At 41.0% G+C, this 14,665-nt stretch overlaps 1 protein-coding gene across 2 annotated transcripts in view; it reads left to right on the forward strand.

Moving 5' to 3' along the window:
- DHX57 (DExH-box helicase 57) overlaps positions 1-14,665 on the forward strand; it is a 33,258-nt gene that overhangs the window by 1,163 nt on the left and 17,430 nt on the right. For both annotated transcript variants that reach the window (XM_083604875.1, XM_083604876.1), the window contains exons 2-10: positions 717-959; positions 2,308-2,454; positions 3,426-3,599; positions 4,312-5,132; positions 7,871-8,046; positions 8,531-8,652; positions 11,303-11,498; positions 12,610-12,734; positions 14,295-14,428. In XM_083604875.1, coding sequence (XP_083461001.1) covers positions 727-959; positions 2,308-2,454; positions 3,426-3,599; positions 4,312-5,132; positions 7,871-8,046; positions 8,531-8,652; positions 11,303-11,498; positions 12,610-12,734; positions 14,295-14,428 — 2,128 coding nt within the window. In that variant the 5' untranslated portion in view covers positions 717-726. The remainder of the gene's footprint in view (positions 1-716; positions 960-2,307; positions 2,455-3,425; positions 3,600-4,311; positions 5,133-7,870; positions 8,047-8,530; positions 8,653-11,302; positions 11,499-12,609; positions 12,735-14,294; positions 14,429-14,665) is intronic.

Consider the following 14,665-nt stretch of genomic DNA (forward strand, 5'->3'; position numbering starts at 1 on the left):
CATCTGGAGGGCTGAGTTTGCCTATGCCTGAACTAGACCCAGGACCTTTTGTACACAAAATAGAGCTTATGCCACTGAGTTATATAGCCCTTTCCCGTAGAAATTTTGTTTGTGTCTGGAAATGTACTATGTGGAAACAGGACAGAATCCTCTCTTGTGGGGGTGTCCAGTCTGTGTCCTTATCTTTAGGAGTGTGTCTGGTGCCTAGTTTACAGTTATTTTGGTACCAAGTCAAAGTCTGTATTTTTGCCTGGCTGATTTAAAGCCAATTATTGTCCGTGGATTAAGGTTTTCAAATTCTCAACTGTACTGTGTTTGATTTGATTGCTTTATTCTTTGTGTTTTGCCTTGGTATCTTTAATTATGTAGAGTAGTTTTAAAATCATTTTAATTAAAAAATTCTAAATTAATAATAGGTGACTGGTAGAGTCCATGGTACATTCAATTCATCTTTAAAGTGTAATAGATTTGTGTGTTGTCTTGATTATAACTTTTGAAGGTTGAAATACTATGTGAAATTATTAGGGAGTGAATCCCATTGAAAATGGAACTTACTACCTGTGGGTTGTGGGACAGGGATGTTTGATGATTGACGCTGTATGCCAGAGCTACATAAACAGAAGTAATAATTGCCATCTTTCCTGCTAGTCTGCATGGTGATCCTGGTTGATATTTTTCACTGTTGATAATGTACTTTCATTTTTCTTTTCCTACAGAAAGGAGAAAATGAGCTCCTCAGGGAAGAGAAGAGGAAAACCAAACAGAGGGGGAGGAAGGGGAGCAAGAAGAGGAAGAGGCAGAGGTGGCGGCAGCAGTAGCTGTGGTAGACCTTCTAACAAATGCCAAGCCAGTGGCAGCAAAAAAGGATCAGAGAAAATTTGGGACGATGGTGATGATTTCTGTGTTGATGATGATGATGGTGATTTCTGTGTTTTCAGTGGACCAAAAGATGTAGCCAGGTCAGCTAAGTGAATTTGATGGAATCTTACATTTTGGAGTTTAGGTTGTTTTTTTAAAACTTCTTTTTGAAGATTGTTTTAAGAAGGTTTTAAGCAGCAAGATCAGGGAGGGGCTGTAGCTCTTTATCAGAGCACATACTTTACTTTACATGTAGAAGGTCCCAGGCTCAATCCCTGCTATCTCCAATTAAATAGGATCAGGTTGCAAGTGATAGGAAGACCACTTTCTGCCTAAGACACCAGAGAACTACTGCTAATCAGAGCAGTTAAGACTGGGCTATGTAGTACAAGGCAACTTCCTGTGTTCCTATAGTAAAGTGAAGCGCCTTGACTTAAGTCAAGAGTTGTCAACCTGGTCCCTACCACCCACTAATGGGCGTTTCAGGATTCTAGGTGGGCAGTAGGGGGTTCTACAGCACAAGCTGAATCCTCCTTCCATCGAGCACTGGTGGGTGATAAGGAAATTTTTACCATCAAGAAAGATGCATTAGGTAGGTATAAAAAGGTTGACTATCCCTGACTTATGTGATTAATTCCAAAACGCTTGTATTTTTATTAGATGTATTTGTATTTTTATTAGAGCTTTGAAACTGACTAACCATAAATTTGAGCCTCATCTACTGTCTCTTGCGTGCCACCTTTTACAGAGGGAGGGTTTTTGACATTGGCTACTAGTGAGAATAGCTGGAAATTCAGCTCATTTTTTGAGAAACAGTATATTGGTTGCCGGATATTGGAAACCGAAGGCTACTTCCCCTAGCTACCATAGCACCAAGTATCTCAGGTCAAAGGGAGCTATTTAGCACAGAGACAGGTGTGTGTGTTTGTTGTGCTGGTACTTTTATTGCTTGTTTTGCATGACACAGAAAGAGGTTGCACCCATTCAGGTCAGATCAGTGAAGTGGGATATTTAAAATAATAGGTACAGCTGGAATTTATTAATCAAACAAAGAAGCTGATGTATTTTGGGGGGGGTGTCTTTAAAAAGATGACTAAATAACCCGCAGAAACACACTAACTTTTGCACCACAATTTCTGTGCCCAACTGCATTAATCCAGCTTGTCTGTTTAAATATACTGTGGTCATTATGGGGCTTGTCACAGATCCTGCTTGTAGCTGTGTCAAACATTCTGGTGACTTTGCTTGCCTTCTTTGAATTTCCTAGCAACAGAATATGGGTTTTTCCAACATGACCTGCTTTCTTGATACTCTTAGCTAGTTAGGAGACAAAATGACCCATACAACTGTTCTTATGTTCAGCATAGCTTACATTGTGCATGTATTTTCCATTACTTGATTAAATTAGAATGTATTGTGCTTCTTTTGTTTTGTTTTTAATATATCAAGCTCTGCTAGCAGAGGACATGGACAGACCAGACAAGCACCCAAAACAAAGATGCCTCTTCAGACTCTGTACATGACTTCTGATAATCAGATGAGGGTGAAAGAACTTCTTCGTGAGCTGCAAGGACAAGAGCTGGCTGCTGGTTCAGAGTCAGTTTTCTAAAAATAAATAATTTCTTCATTAAACACATACTGTGACATGTTGAAGGACTGAACATGAACACCCTTTAGTTATTCTCAGATTTTATAGGCATTAGATCATATTATTCAGAATGGACTGTGACAGATGTGGTTGGGCAGCCTTTCTAGAGAAAGAAACAAAGTCTCAGGGTGGCTCCACAGTTTACATGGCAAACACAATTGTGATGGATACATAGTGTTTCCTGCAGCAAACTTGTAAAGTATGGATGCCATAATAATATGAGGCTTGAATTTATGAATTACTGCTTGATTCACATGAACCTGCCTTGTTGAGTCTATGAAGACTGCTGTTTGAGGTGGGTGGTTGATGGGGCCATCACTGTGATGACCTCACTGCTTATGGAACTCCCTTCCAAGAGCTGCGTGTCAGATGGTTACTTGCTTAGTTTGGAGTAATAGAGTAAACACATCTTTTTAGCATTGCTCTTAATGAACAGTGAAAGCTGCTGCTGAGTTTTATGCTGCTAAGTTTTATTTTCATAAGGTTTTGTAGTGATTTATCATTGTGGTACTTATTGTTTTGTTTATATTTTATGATGTGCCTTGTAAGTTTGCTAAATTGAAAAAGCAGGGTAGTATAAATATTGGGTTAGATTCAGACTTACCTTTACAAGCCGAGGGAGCCAGCGTTTGTCTGCTCCGCAGACAGTTTTTCCGGGTCATGTGGCCAGCATGACTAAGCTGCTTCTGGAGTGGTACCTATTAATCTACTTGCACTTTTTGGCGTGCTTTCAAACTGCTAGTGGTTTATAAGTACTTACAAATAGGGGGCCAAGTACAAATATCCTGGCTTAGTTCTGAATGTTTTGGATAACTAAACTGAGTTGCTTGAGTAGCGATATTGAGCAGAGTTCCAGAAGTTTGCCTTATTCCTAAGACTATTGCTTCTAAAAGAAGCATACTGCTTTCTTTTTTTCCAGGATGCTTGTATCAGGTGAAGATGACTGTGATGAATTGGATTACTTGGAGGACGAGCACGCCTGGTCAGATGGGCAATCAATTTCTAAGAAAAGCACAAATGCTTCTTATCAACCACCTGTGAGCCATGTTCTAGAGACTGAAGTCTCTTCATTTGCTGTGCACAAACTATCCAGGTAATTATTGTCTCACTAATAAAATGGAAAATATTAGTCAGGAGATGGGGTGCTAATAACCTGTATAGCTGCAATTATGTGAATGAGTGTGGAATGTGACATTTAACACAGAATCAAAGTGGCACCCTCCACCCACCAATACACTCCCAAGTAGAGCCAAAAAAGAGCAGTTATGTAACATTATGTTAGGTGGAGTGGGGATCCTTTTTCCCCTAGGGGCCAGAATCCCACATGGCCACTCTTCTGGGGCCCACGGGCCAGTGTTTACTGAGGCCAGAAGCAAAAGTGTATAGAGCCATGCAAACATCGGAGGTTTCTACACCCCGTCTACATGTCCCCATCCAGACAGGCAAGAACCATTATCATAATTCAAGAACACATTCTAGCCAAGCTAAAACACTCAGAGTGGGTGCTAAGTATGGCCAGTGAAGGATGAGGCCTGGGAAGAGCAGTGGAGGCTGGATGGCCACATTTGGACCCTGGGCCTGAGCTTCTGCATCCCAGTGTAAGGCATATCATTAGAGCAAATTTCTACAACAAGCACAAGTTGTACATTTTATTTTAGTTGCAGAAACTACACAGTGTGGACACCTGCTTCTTTCTACACTACAGGATAACAGCAAGCATCCTTTAAACATAGTGGGAATGCTTGCTCTTGTGTAAATGTGTGAATATGTGCACCTACAATGCATTTCTTTTCTTTTCCTTCTAGGTACGGCTTTGATAGCGAGCGTTGCCAAGCTGTGCTGAAATCTTGTAATAGTAACATTGGGGCATCCCTGGAGCTCTTACTCCTGCAGTGCTTTTCAGAAAAATTTGGAGAGAGGATGCAGATCACAGAAACTGCAGCTCAGACAAGTATGGAAGATTGTTTGGAACAAAGGCAAGAGGAAGCATTTGCCCTCCGTTCGATATGTGGAGACAAATTTGTGGAAAGAATTAATAACAGGGTCTGGACTGTTGCATTAGACTTGGCATACTTGACAGAGTTGCTCAACAAGCCAAAAGAAGGAAATAGCAACACCAGTAATGGGCTAAAGCCAGCTTCCCTGGAAATCTGTAAACACTACCTCCAAGGAGATTGCAGGTTTGGATCGAGATGCAAGTTCAGGCATGAATCTCGAAACAAGCAAAAAGGCCTTCCGAGCGTCAAGGAGGATGCTCATCTCAGAGTTAATGTGCCTGTGTATGAACTTGAAATAAGATTTCCTGAGGATAACAAATACCCTTATCAGCCGCCCCTTGTGGCATTCTATACTACTAATGAGAAGCTGCCCTTGGCTTGCCGGTTGCACATTGCTGAATTCCTTTATGAAAAGGCCATAATATCGTCGGAGTCTAACGAACCTGTTGTTTATGCTTTTATAACAAGCCTAGAGGATGAAGCTGAAGTAACAAAATTGCTTAGTAAGACTTCTCACAGATACAGTGCTCCTCCTTTGCCTCTGGCAACACCCTTGTCAAGTACAGTGACACATGTTCATAAGCAAGAGATTCCTAGCAGCTCTCATGTTCCTTCCCGGATTTCAGAAGGTATATACTACATAAGTCTTTATTGAAAATAGTACACATATTAAGAAACGGGCTGTGTGTGCAGTTTGGGGGTGTGGGTTCTGCTCCCAATTGATATTTCTAGAGAACAGCATGTATTTCACACAAGTAGGTGTGTGAATATGAATAAAAACTATGTTAGAAAAAAGATAATAATTAAAAAGTAATTAATCACAAATAGAATTAAGAAGTTATTAAACATAAACAGATCTTTTAATAGATTGTTTTAATTCTATTAAAACTACAAATAATAACAAAAATAAAAACATCACAGTACCAGCCCTTTAAAACTTTAAAACTATGTCTCTGAGTTAGTGGAATCATTGCAATAAAGATTTCAATGTCATGCAAAATGAAACCACAAAATACCAACCACAGTATTTCATTATTCTCCAGCTGGGGTAGAATACTAGGTTAAAATACTTTAAGAGAATAATCTCTAGATAAATTAAATCCTATCACATATACTAATAGTAAGCACATGCTCCAGGTGTCTGTCCTTCCATAGCACCACTCACAAACTTGAGGAACTCTAAATCTTTGGGGAGGGAAACGTGAAGGAGCAATAAAACGTCAAATAGCTCAGCCAATGAGGACTAAGCATACTCTGGGGGGGGGAGAGCTGGCTGGGGGGTGGGCTGGGCAGGGCTGAATGGAGAAGCCAGGAGAATAGAGTACCCTGGAAGAAGTTGGGCTGGAATCCTGAACAGGAGCAATACAACACTGCCACATTTTGTTGTGGGTTCCACTTGCAGCCTGCTATAAGATTGCTAACTTTTTTCAGTCTTCTAACTTGGCACAATTCTATAAAAGATACCTTTGATATTTGGGGGAGATTTTTGCATATGCGCGCATATATATATATGCAAAAATCCCGTGTGTGTGTGTGTGTGAGAGAGAGAGAGAGAGAGAGAGAGAATAAAGAAATAATAGGCAGATATTTAGTCAGGAAGATAATACTGTACAGGTGCGGACAACCATTGAGAGCTGTGAAAATAGGATTGTTTTCCTTTATAGCAAGTTTAAATAAGAATCAGCAAATATGGGTCAATTGGTGAATAAGGTTGCAAGGCCTGGAGTGGGGGTGAGGATCCTTTGAAATGAATATATTGTAAGATGAAAAGCCCAATTGAAAATAAAACTCACTCTATATATATATTTCTATTTACATTAATGAAGAAGACCGCTTCAGATGAGTTGTCCTCTCCAACTTAATGGAAAATTCTTGTCAGTAAGAGATTTGTGTGTCACTGAGAGAGTGTTTATTTTTAGCTCAGAACATAAATCCACACTGAAGCATAATAATATACCAAAGAAAAATGCTCATAAAAACTATAGATGAAGTAGTACATAAGCAGCGTGTTAAAAAAATAGCAGCTAAAACCAGTAAAAAGATTCTATGCTCCACTTGAAGTCCATGAATAGAAGAAGGATTTTGTGCAGTACCTCAAAAATACCTCTGTTAACTACTGTATAGCACTTGCCTAAATTTGCCTGCATTGTGTCCATTATTGGCTGTTTCCTGTTATACTATATTTGCTCAAGACACTGTGCACAAGTGAAGCAAATTTTAAAACAGTTGGCATGATACAAAATGAAAGGGAGTGGGGGAAATGCTGCTGTGGGAAACTTTTACAACAAAAGGAAACAATACTAGGATGTTTTGAAATTGCAGGTGAATTCAGAAGGGAGTGACTTGGACAGCTGCAGTAAACAGTTGTAGGGGGAGAGTGTGAGAAAACAGAATAGCGGTCTCTTACAGTGAAATGTTATTCTTGTCAGGAATTTTTCTCAGTGAAAGCTTGTAGCTCAGTGGGAAAGAACATATTTTGCATGGATTTAATCTCTCGCATCTCCCAATAAGGCTGGAAAAGACTCTTGTCTGAAACTCTGGAAAGTTACTGCCAGTTATTGTAGACTCTTTTGGGCTTGATGGTCCAAGGCAACTTTCTAGATTCTAGAGGTCAACTCAATACTAAGCCAGTAAAGACCTCATTCAATCCTCTAGAATTGGCACTCCTGTGACGAGTGGCCTACCCAGTGATCATATTGTTTAGTTCAAGTCCTCATGTGAGTCCTTTATAACGTATTGTCAGTTTCCTTGTCCCCAATCCATGTACAGTGGTACCTCGGGTTACATACGCTTCAGGTTACATACGCTTCAGGTTGCAGACTCCTCTAACCCAGAAATATTACCTCGGGTTAAGAACATTGCTTCAGGATGAGAACAGAAATCGTGCAGCGGCGGCATGGCAGCAGCAGGAGGCCCCATTAGCTAAAGTGGTGCTTCAGGTTAAGAACAGTTTCAGGTTAAGAACAGACCTCCGGAACGAATTAAGTACGTAACCAGAGGTACCACTGTAAGTGGTGACCACTTGCAAGGGCAGCGCATCATGGGCAGAATTCACGATGGGAGATTTCCCAAAGAATAGTGCCGCAGGTGATGGAGAACTCTCTGTTGCCAATGCATGCCAGTCCCTGTGATGAGGATAGCACACTGGTTGGGAGCTCTGGTCTTCCAGACCAGCTCCCATCATTCCTTGCCAGCATGGCCAATAGTCAGGGATTATGGGAGTTGCAGTACAGCAGCAACTGGAAGGCCACAGGTTTCTTCTCCCTGATCTAGTGAAATGTTATGTTATTAAAAAAAACTCCACCCCTGAAGACTGGTTAGCTAATGTTTCAGTATGGTGTTTGTTAAGATGCTTTCTGTTTTTAAGCAACCAAGGAGTTGGTAACTGAAGAGGATGATGACGACAACGACGAAGAGGAGCTGCAGACAGTTCACGTAGAGAAAGAGAGTTATGTGAATCTCAGGCGAAAGAAGTACAGGACCTTAGCAGAGCCAACTTGCAAAGAAAATTATAAAATTTGCCGTCAGTTCAGGATAAAGAAGGTACATATGTAAACCTTGGAAGATAAGTGGCAGAGTTACATTTATAATGTATTTTCAGCTACATTTAAAAAACAAACAAACAATTTGCTGTATGTACGTATAATAGCAGGTGGGAGGTAGAAATTGATAGCAAAATCCAGGAAAGAATCTTGAAGTTCTGGATATGCAGTAGAACCCTTAATATCTATATTTTGTTTTGTATTTAAGACCATTTTATCTCAGAGCTGCTTCCTATGCTAGAATTTCTTGTATCTTGAAAAAAATATCTGTATGCTTGTGTTCTCTATATGTGGGATCAATAGCAGTTACATCTGTTTTCCTGTAAAGACTTGTATCTACAGAATTAATGGAATACAGTCTAGAAACTGTGTGCCTTCTCTGGATGTGTGTGAACTATAGTAAACAAACAAAGAAATTCATGTAATTGTGGATCATAAATTGAGCAGTAACAGGCAGCTACTGACAATCCACATATATTTGTCAGTCTTCTAGGCACTACCAGTCCATATTGCAAGAACGACAGAAACTTCCTGCATGGGAAGAGAGAGAAACCATTCTTAAACTGCTGAACAAATATCAGGTCCTGGTTGTGAGCGGTATGACTGGGTAAGATATAAAACTGTCTGCACACTTGAACACCATGTTAATACTTACTATGTGAAAAGCAGTCTGTCTCTGCCTACAAAACTCAAAAGGGACCTTCCCTTCAGGCAAGAAAAATGAGAGGGTTTGAAGTCAATAGTTACAGCAAAGGTATGTATGGTGGAGCTTTTCTTCCTCCTGGTTATATCTGGCTATCTGTCTCATCTAGTCTAAACTCTCCTCCCCCTCCCAACTGCTAGAGCAGATGAGTTGAGATTAGGCAGAGAGAGAGAAAATAGTTGAAGCAGGAAAAAACCCAGGCAGTGTGCCTCCTTTCCTGTAAGTGTTGAATTCAAGCTGTCTCACATTTTATTGCCTGTAGAATAGGAATCTTCAGGGGTCTGAACTGGCAGAACTGGCATGCTCTGTATATGGAAGGAGCAGCATTTACCCAGTTCTTAAGGATGCATTCAAGACAACATGTACACTACAGAACACTGGTTGGAAACAGGTCTCAGCCTAAATAACAAAGTGAAGTATGAGAGGTCTGGATGGTTGCGTTCCTTCCCCTACTGCATCCTCAATAAAATATTTATTTATTATTATTATTATTTAAGTTTGTATGCCACCTTTAACTTGATGATCCCAGGGCGATTCACAGCAGAAAAACGCAAAATAAAACAAAAACCAATAACTCCCTCTCCCACAAACACATTTGAAAAGCCATAGAATGTTAAATCAGCCAAATGCCATAACAGCAAAAATCTATACATTTATACTCCAAAGTACTCCCCACGGAGATCAGTGGCAATTCCTCTCAGGCAAGTATGTATTGGACTGCAACCTAAAGCTGATATACACAGTTCACGTGGAGAAAGATGAAGTCATCCAATTTCTATTACAGTTAATGACCATTTTATGCCGGGGTTCCATTCCTGGCCTCCATGTGTCTCAGTGGGGCACATATAAGCAAAGCCCGGCCTGTTATGTCCTGCCCCCGTTCCACCCTTTAAGTGACTTTTTATGGTTTTGATCACTTCTAGGTTCAACACTAAGCTTGATTGCATGTCTTTTGGATGTGCGCTGATCAGTCGTTTCCTGTATGTTCTGTTGAAATTATAATTGTAAACACACGTGGATGTAAAAGTCAAGTGAACAGTGTGGTTCATTGATTTTGGACCGGGTACCTTTAGAGCAGTGGCAGGGGAGTCACTTTCTGCCTGGGGCTGGATTCCAAGTTGTCCAACTTTGCAGGGGGCTGCATTGTAATGGTAAACAGTGCCAGAGGCAAAAGGGGCTGGGCCCAAAGTGGGCAAGGCAAAGAGAATGGCATCTTTTTACATACTTTATTTTATGTTCATTGTACATAAAATATGTAAAATGTATGCAAGCTATGTAAAAGGTCAATCTAACCCTAGGAAAGCTATGGGAGGTGGCAGGAGAAATGGAAATTACCGTATTTTTCCGTGTATAAGACGCCCCCTATTTTTTGAGCCCAAAATTAAGAAATTTATTTATATATTTAATTGCAACATTCCGTGTATAAGACGACGCCTAATTTTAAACTTAAAAAAAATTTTTTTGGGGGGGAATAATAGTCTTATACAGTCATACCTCGGGTTGAATGTGCTTCGGGTTGCGCTCCGCGGCAACCCGGAAGTAATGGAGCGCTTTACTTCCAGGTTTCGCCGCTTGCGCATGAACAGACGCTCAAAATGATGTCACACGCATGCGCAGAAGTGGTGGAAAGCGACGCGTGTGTGCGCAGACGTGCCGTCGCTAGTTACATTTGCTTCTAGATGTGAACAGGGCTCTGGAACGGATCCCGTTCGTATCCAGAGGTACCACTGTACAGAGAAAAATACAGTATTTACAGGTGATATCACATGATTGGTGGGAGGATGGAGTTGGGCAGAAATGTCATTGGTGGCCATTTGGAGGGGCTGGGCAGGCCAAATTAGGCCTGGATGTTAGAGAGTCTCCACTCCACCATCAAACCCAAGGTCTGATAAGTCCAATGTTTCCTGGTCTCTGCTATGCCTTCAGCGAACCCATCCAAAGAAGATCTGAAAGATCTTGCAGAAAGCATTGTGGTTTGCCAATTGGAAGAGACTATATCCTGTGGGAGCACAACAAAACTTGATTCTTGGAATGAAATAAGATTTTGCTCCTATTTGGAGTCAGAAGAGTATTTCTATACAGCTAGCCTACATTTCAGGTTTGGAATAAATAGTGCAGAAAATAATAGCTCCTGGCTTGAGCTGGTTTGTACAACTGCAATCCTTATTAGACCATATTGCACAAAGATTGCTCCTTTTGATTTCTGTTATGTTAACAAGGGTTCTTCATTGGTGTTAGTCAGTGGGCAGATTCAGTTTTACATTTATTTAAATGGATGAATATATATAAATGGGAACCAGGACGGTGAAATATAACCCACCTTCTATTATAGTTTTTCCATTTTATTGCCATTGTATTCTACTGATTTGTTAGCTTCCTTGAGACCAGGGGTTTATTTATGTTTAAGTAGCATAAAGATTAGTTTTCCATGGACAACAGGTTTGGAGTGTATTGATAAATGAGGAAGTCAGGCTGTCTCCTGCAACACCCCTTAACATGTTGCTTGAGGGAGAGGAGAATTTTCTTTTTTATTTCATTCCTCTCCTTTATGCAGATGTGGAAAGACCACTCAGATTCCTCAGTTTATCTTGGATGCCTCCCTAGAAGGTCCTCCCAGTAATTTAGCCAACATCATCTGCACCCAGCCTCGCAGGATCTCTGCCATTTCTGTGGCTGAACGTGTAGCCAAGGAGCGAACGGAGAGAGTTGGGGTCACAGTCGGATACCAAATTCGGCTAGAAAGCGTAATGGTTGGTTTGTTTTTACTTCATTTTTTCCAGTGACGTTACGGGTGCAAGCCAATAGACACTCACATCTAATTCCCCCCCCCATTCCCCCCAGCAGTGAATTCTCTAATAGACATTGAACTGTTGTTGTTGTTGTTTTATTAGTCCAAAGGGTAGACCTTTTTTTCTAGCTGTGCTGGTGGGGGAGAGTTGAAGGGGCTATGCAGGGGCTATGCAAGAGCACTGGAGTGTTGCGCAGCTTCCATTAATGTTTTTTAAAGAAGCATGTTTAAAAAGAGAGCAGACAACAGCTGAACATCTCAGAAAGCTGAATTCTGTTCTGGGTACCAAAATCCAAGAGTATACAGAGTGTTGTAGATCCATAGAATACTCGGAATCCTGGTAACACAAAGTGGCACAAGCTGAATTCAAAGCTAGTTTCCGAGAGAGTGACTGCTGCCAGAAATAGTCTCCACTTTTAAATAACTTTTTTGTAAAAAGAAGCTTGCTATTTCATTGTGATATTTACTATGGGTCTCTGCCCCCCACCCAACTTTCCTGTTGAGAGGTGAGTGGGTGGCTAACCAGTGACAAGGCCTTCTTTGCTGTGGCACCCAGACTCTGGATTTCCTACCCTGGCACAGAGCTGATCTTTAAGCCCCAGTCAAAAGCTCTTCCGTTTGCCAAGTTGTTGGTGGCTAATCTTTGTTTAGTTTCGAGCTGCTACATCTGTTTGCCGTCGTTTTATTTGTTTTAATGTCATTAGATTGTTTTACTGCTTGTTGTGCACTGCTTTTCTGCACGAGAGAGGAGGAAGATGTGTCTGCTCATTCCTAGTTCCCTCTACTATATTTGAAGGGATTGCAACATTATCTATGCACTGGCCCTTGATGTTTGCTGAACATGCTTTTCCAGCCAGTGAACAAACTATGGCAAGGAATTTTAATCAGCCAATTTCCCATATTTTTACTTCTGCTATTCATGGGAAGGAACAATACACTTTTCTAGACAAGATCCATGGAAATCTGAATAAGGCACTAGAGTGTAATCTAAGCAGTGACAGTGATAGGATTAAATAAGGGGAAGAAACTGATTTAGTTGGTGATCTTATTGTCATTTTCTCTCTTCTTTCAAGTCTTCAGCTACCCGGTTGTTGTACTGTACTACTGGAGTGCTTCTGAGGAGGCTTGAAGGGGACATGAGTTTAAAAGGAGTCACCCATATTATCGTTGATGAGGTTCATGAGAGAACAGAAGAAAGGTAACACAGCCTGTTGGTTTCACTTCTACTATTCATGTATTTCATATTTCCTCTCCTGCTCTTCTTACTCAAGTGTGGAATGCGAGTGGTTAAGAGTGTCTGAATAGGACCTGGGAGACCCAAGTTCAAATCTTAGCTTGCCATGGAACTTACAGAGTGACTTTGGGCCAGACAGCCTTGTCTACCTCACAAGGGTAGTGGTGAGGATAAAGTGAAGAGGAAGGAAAGCCATGTTTGCCACCTTGAGCTCCTTGGAGAGCAGGTGGGATATATATGTAATATATATTTTACGAAGTAAATACATGATTTACACCTCTTCATCCTTGCCACAACTCTGTAAGGTGAATTAGGCTGAGGGGTAGCAGTCTGTCAAATGTTTAGTCAGTGAGGATTTGAAGCCAGGTCTCCCCAGTCCTAGTCTGACACACTAATCCATCCTTCCCCAACCTGGTGCCCTCCAGATGTTGGTCTGCAACTGTCATCGGCTCTAGCCAGAACGGCCTGTGTGAACAGTTTTGGTAAATATATTGCCTGAGAAGCAGTATGTTTGTTGGATGGGTAATAGATAAATGTTTATGTTTAGTTGTAACTCATAATAACCCAGAGAGCATCTGCTTGGAAGAAGGCTGCTAATTACAAAACCACACTACCTACCATAATCTTGCTTGTTTTCGAATATATGGTAACATTATTTTTTAAATCCTTATACAGTGGTACCTTGGTTCTTGAACTTAATCTGTTTCGGGAGTCCGTTCGACTCCCAAAACTGCTCAAAAACCAAGGCACAGATTCCAGTTGTTTGCAGGAGCTTCCTGCACTCAAGCAGAAGCTGTGTCGGACGTCCGAAAAACATTCGCAAACCGGAACACTCTTGAGTTTGCGGCGTTTGGGAGCCAATTTGTTTGACAACTAAGCCATTTGGGAACCAAGGTACCACTGTAGTTCAGTAGTATCACTTCCAAATTGGCAACTGACTTGAGGCCATATTTGAACTTTACCTCCTCTGCACTAGCTTCAGTCACCCACAGACAATAATGTATCATTATTATACAATAATGCAGTAGTTATGAAATGATAAACAAGTAGCCAGCTAAAGCTTCACCCCTAGATGTGGATATCCCATTAAAATATCCAAAGCAGAAAATGCAGTAAACACTGTGTGCCCAGTCCTTCATCCATACACTCCAGGCTGATTTAATTTTCTGGTGGCTGTGATTTTATGCTGCAGATACGTGCTTTGAGAACATACCAGCACGTGCTGCAAAATTAACATACTCCAAAATATATCCGTTCAGCTGCAAAGGACTAGGTTGTTGTTTCTCTACCTCCACATTATGCAGAGGAGGCTTGTTTGCCTAAGAGACAGAACTGAGTATTGTATTTTTGTCCCTCCCTGTGATTGTTATTGTTTTTAATGAGGATAGGTGTACTTGTTTTTGTATGTTATAAGAGAAAGCTTAAAATAAGGGTCTTTGATTGCTCCCAGGATGGTAGTGGAGCTTCAGGGAATTGCAGATGAACACGGAAGAGCTTCAAATGTCTTTTCTTTATTTTCTCCAGTGACTTCTTGCTGCTGATTTTGAAAGATATAATGTCTCAGAGGCCAGACCTGCGCATTATAATGATGAGTGCTACCTTGAATGCAGAGCTCTTTTCTCAGTACTTTAACTCCTGCCCTGTTGTTAGCATACCAGGTGAAAACCAGTTTAATTATTTTCATTATCCATCTCTTTACAGCAGAGGTGGGGAACCTGTGGCCCTCCAGATGTTATTGGACTCAACTCCCATCAGCCCCAGCTGCATTGGAATCAGCTGGTAACATCTGGAAGGCCCAGTAACATCTAAAAGGCCACAGGTCCCCCTACTTTGCTTCACAAGTTACTTTTCATTGGTTAGCATTTTCTCTGTTCTAACCGTTCTTAAACAGTTAA

The sequence above is a fragment of the Podarcis filfolensis genome, assembly GCF_964270895.1.
Source record: "Podarcis filfolensis genome assembly, chromosome: 3".
In the NCBI taxonomy this organism is placed as follows: domain Eukaryota; kingdom Metazoa; phylum Chordata; class Lepidosauria; order Squamata; family Lacertidae; genus Podarcis; species Podarcis filfolensis.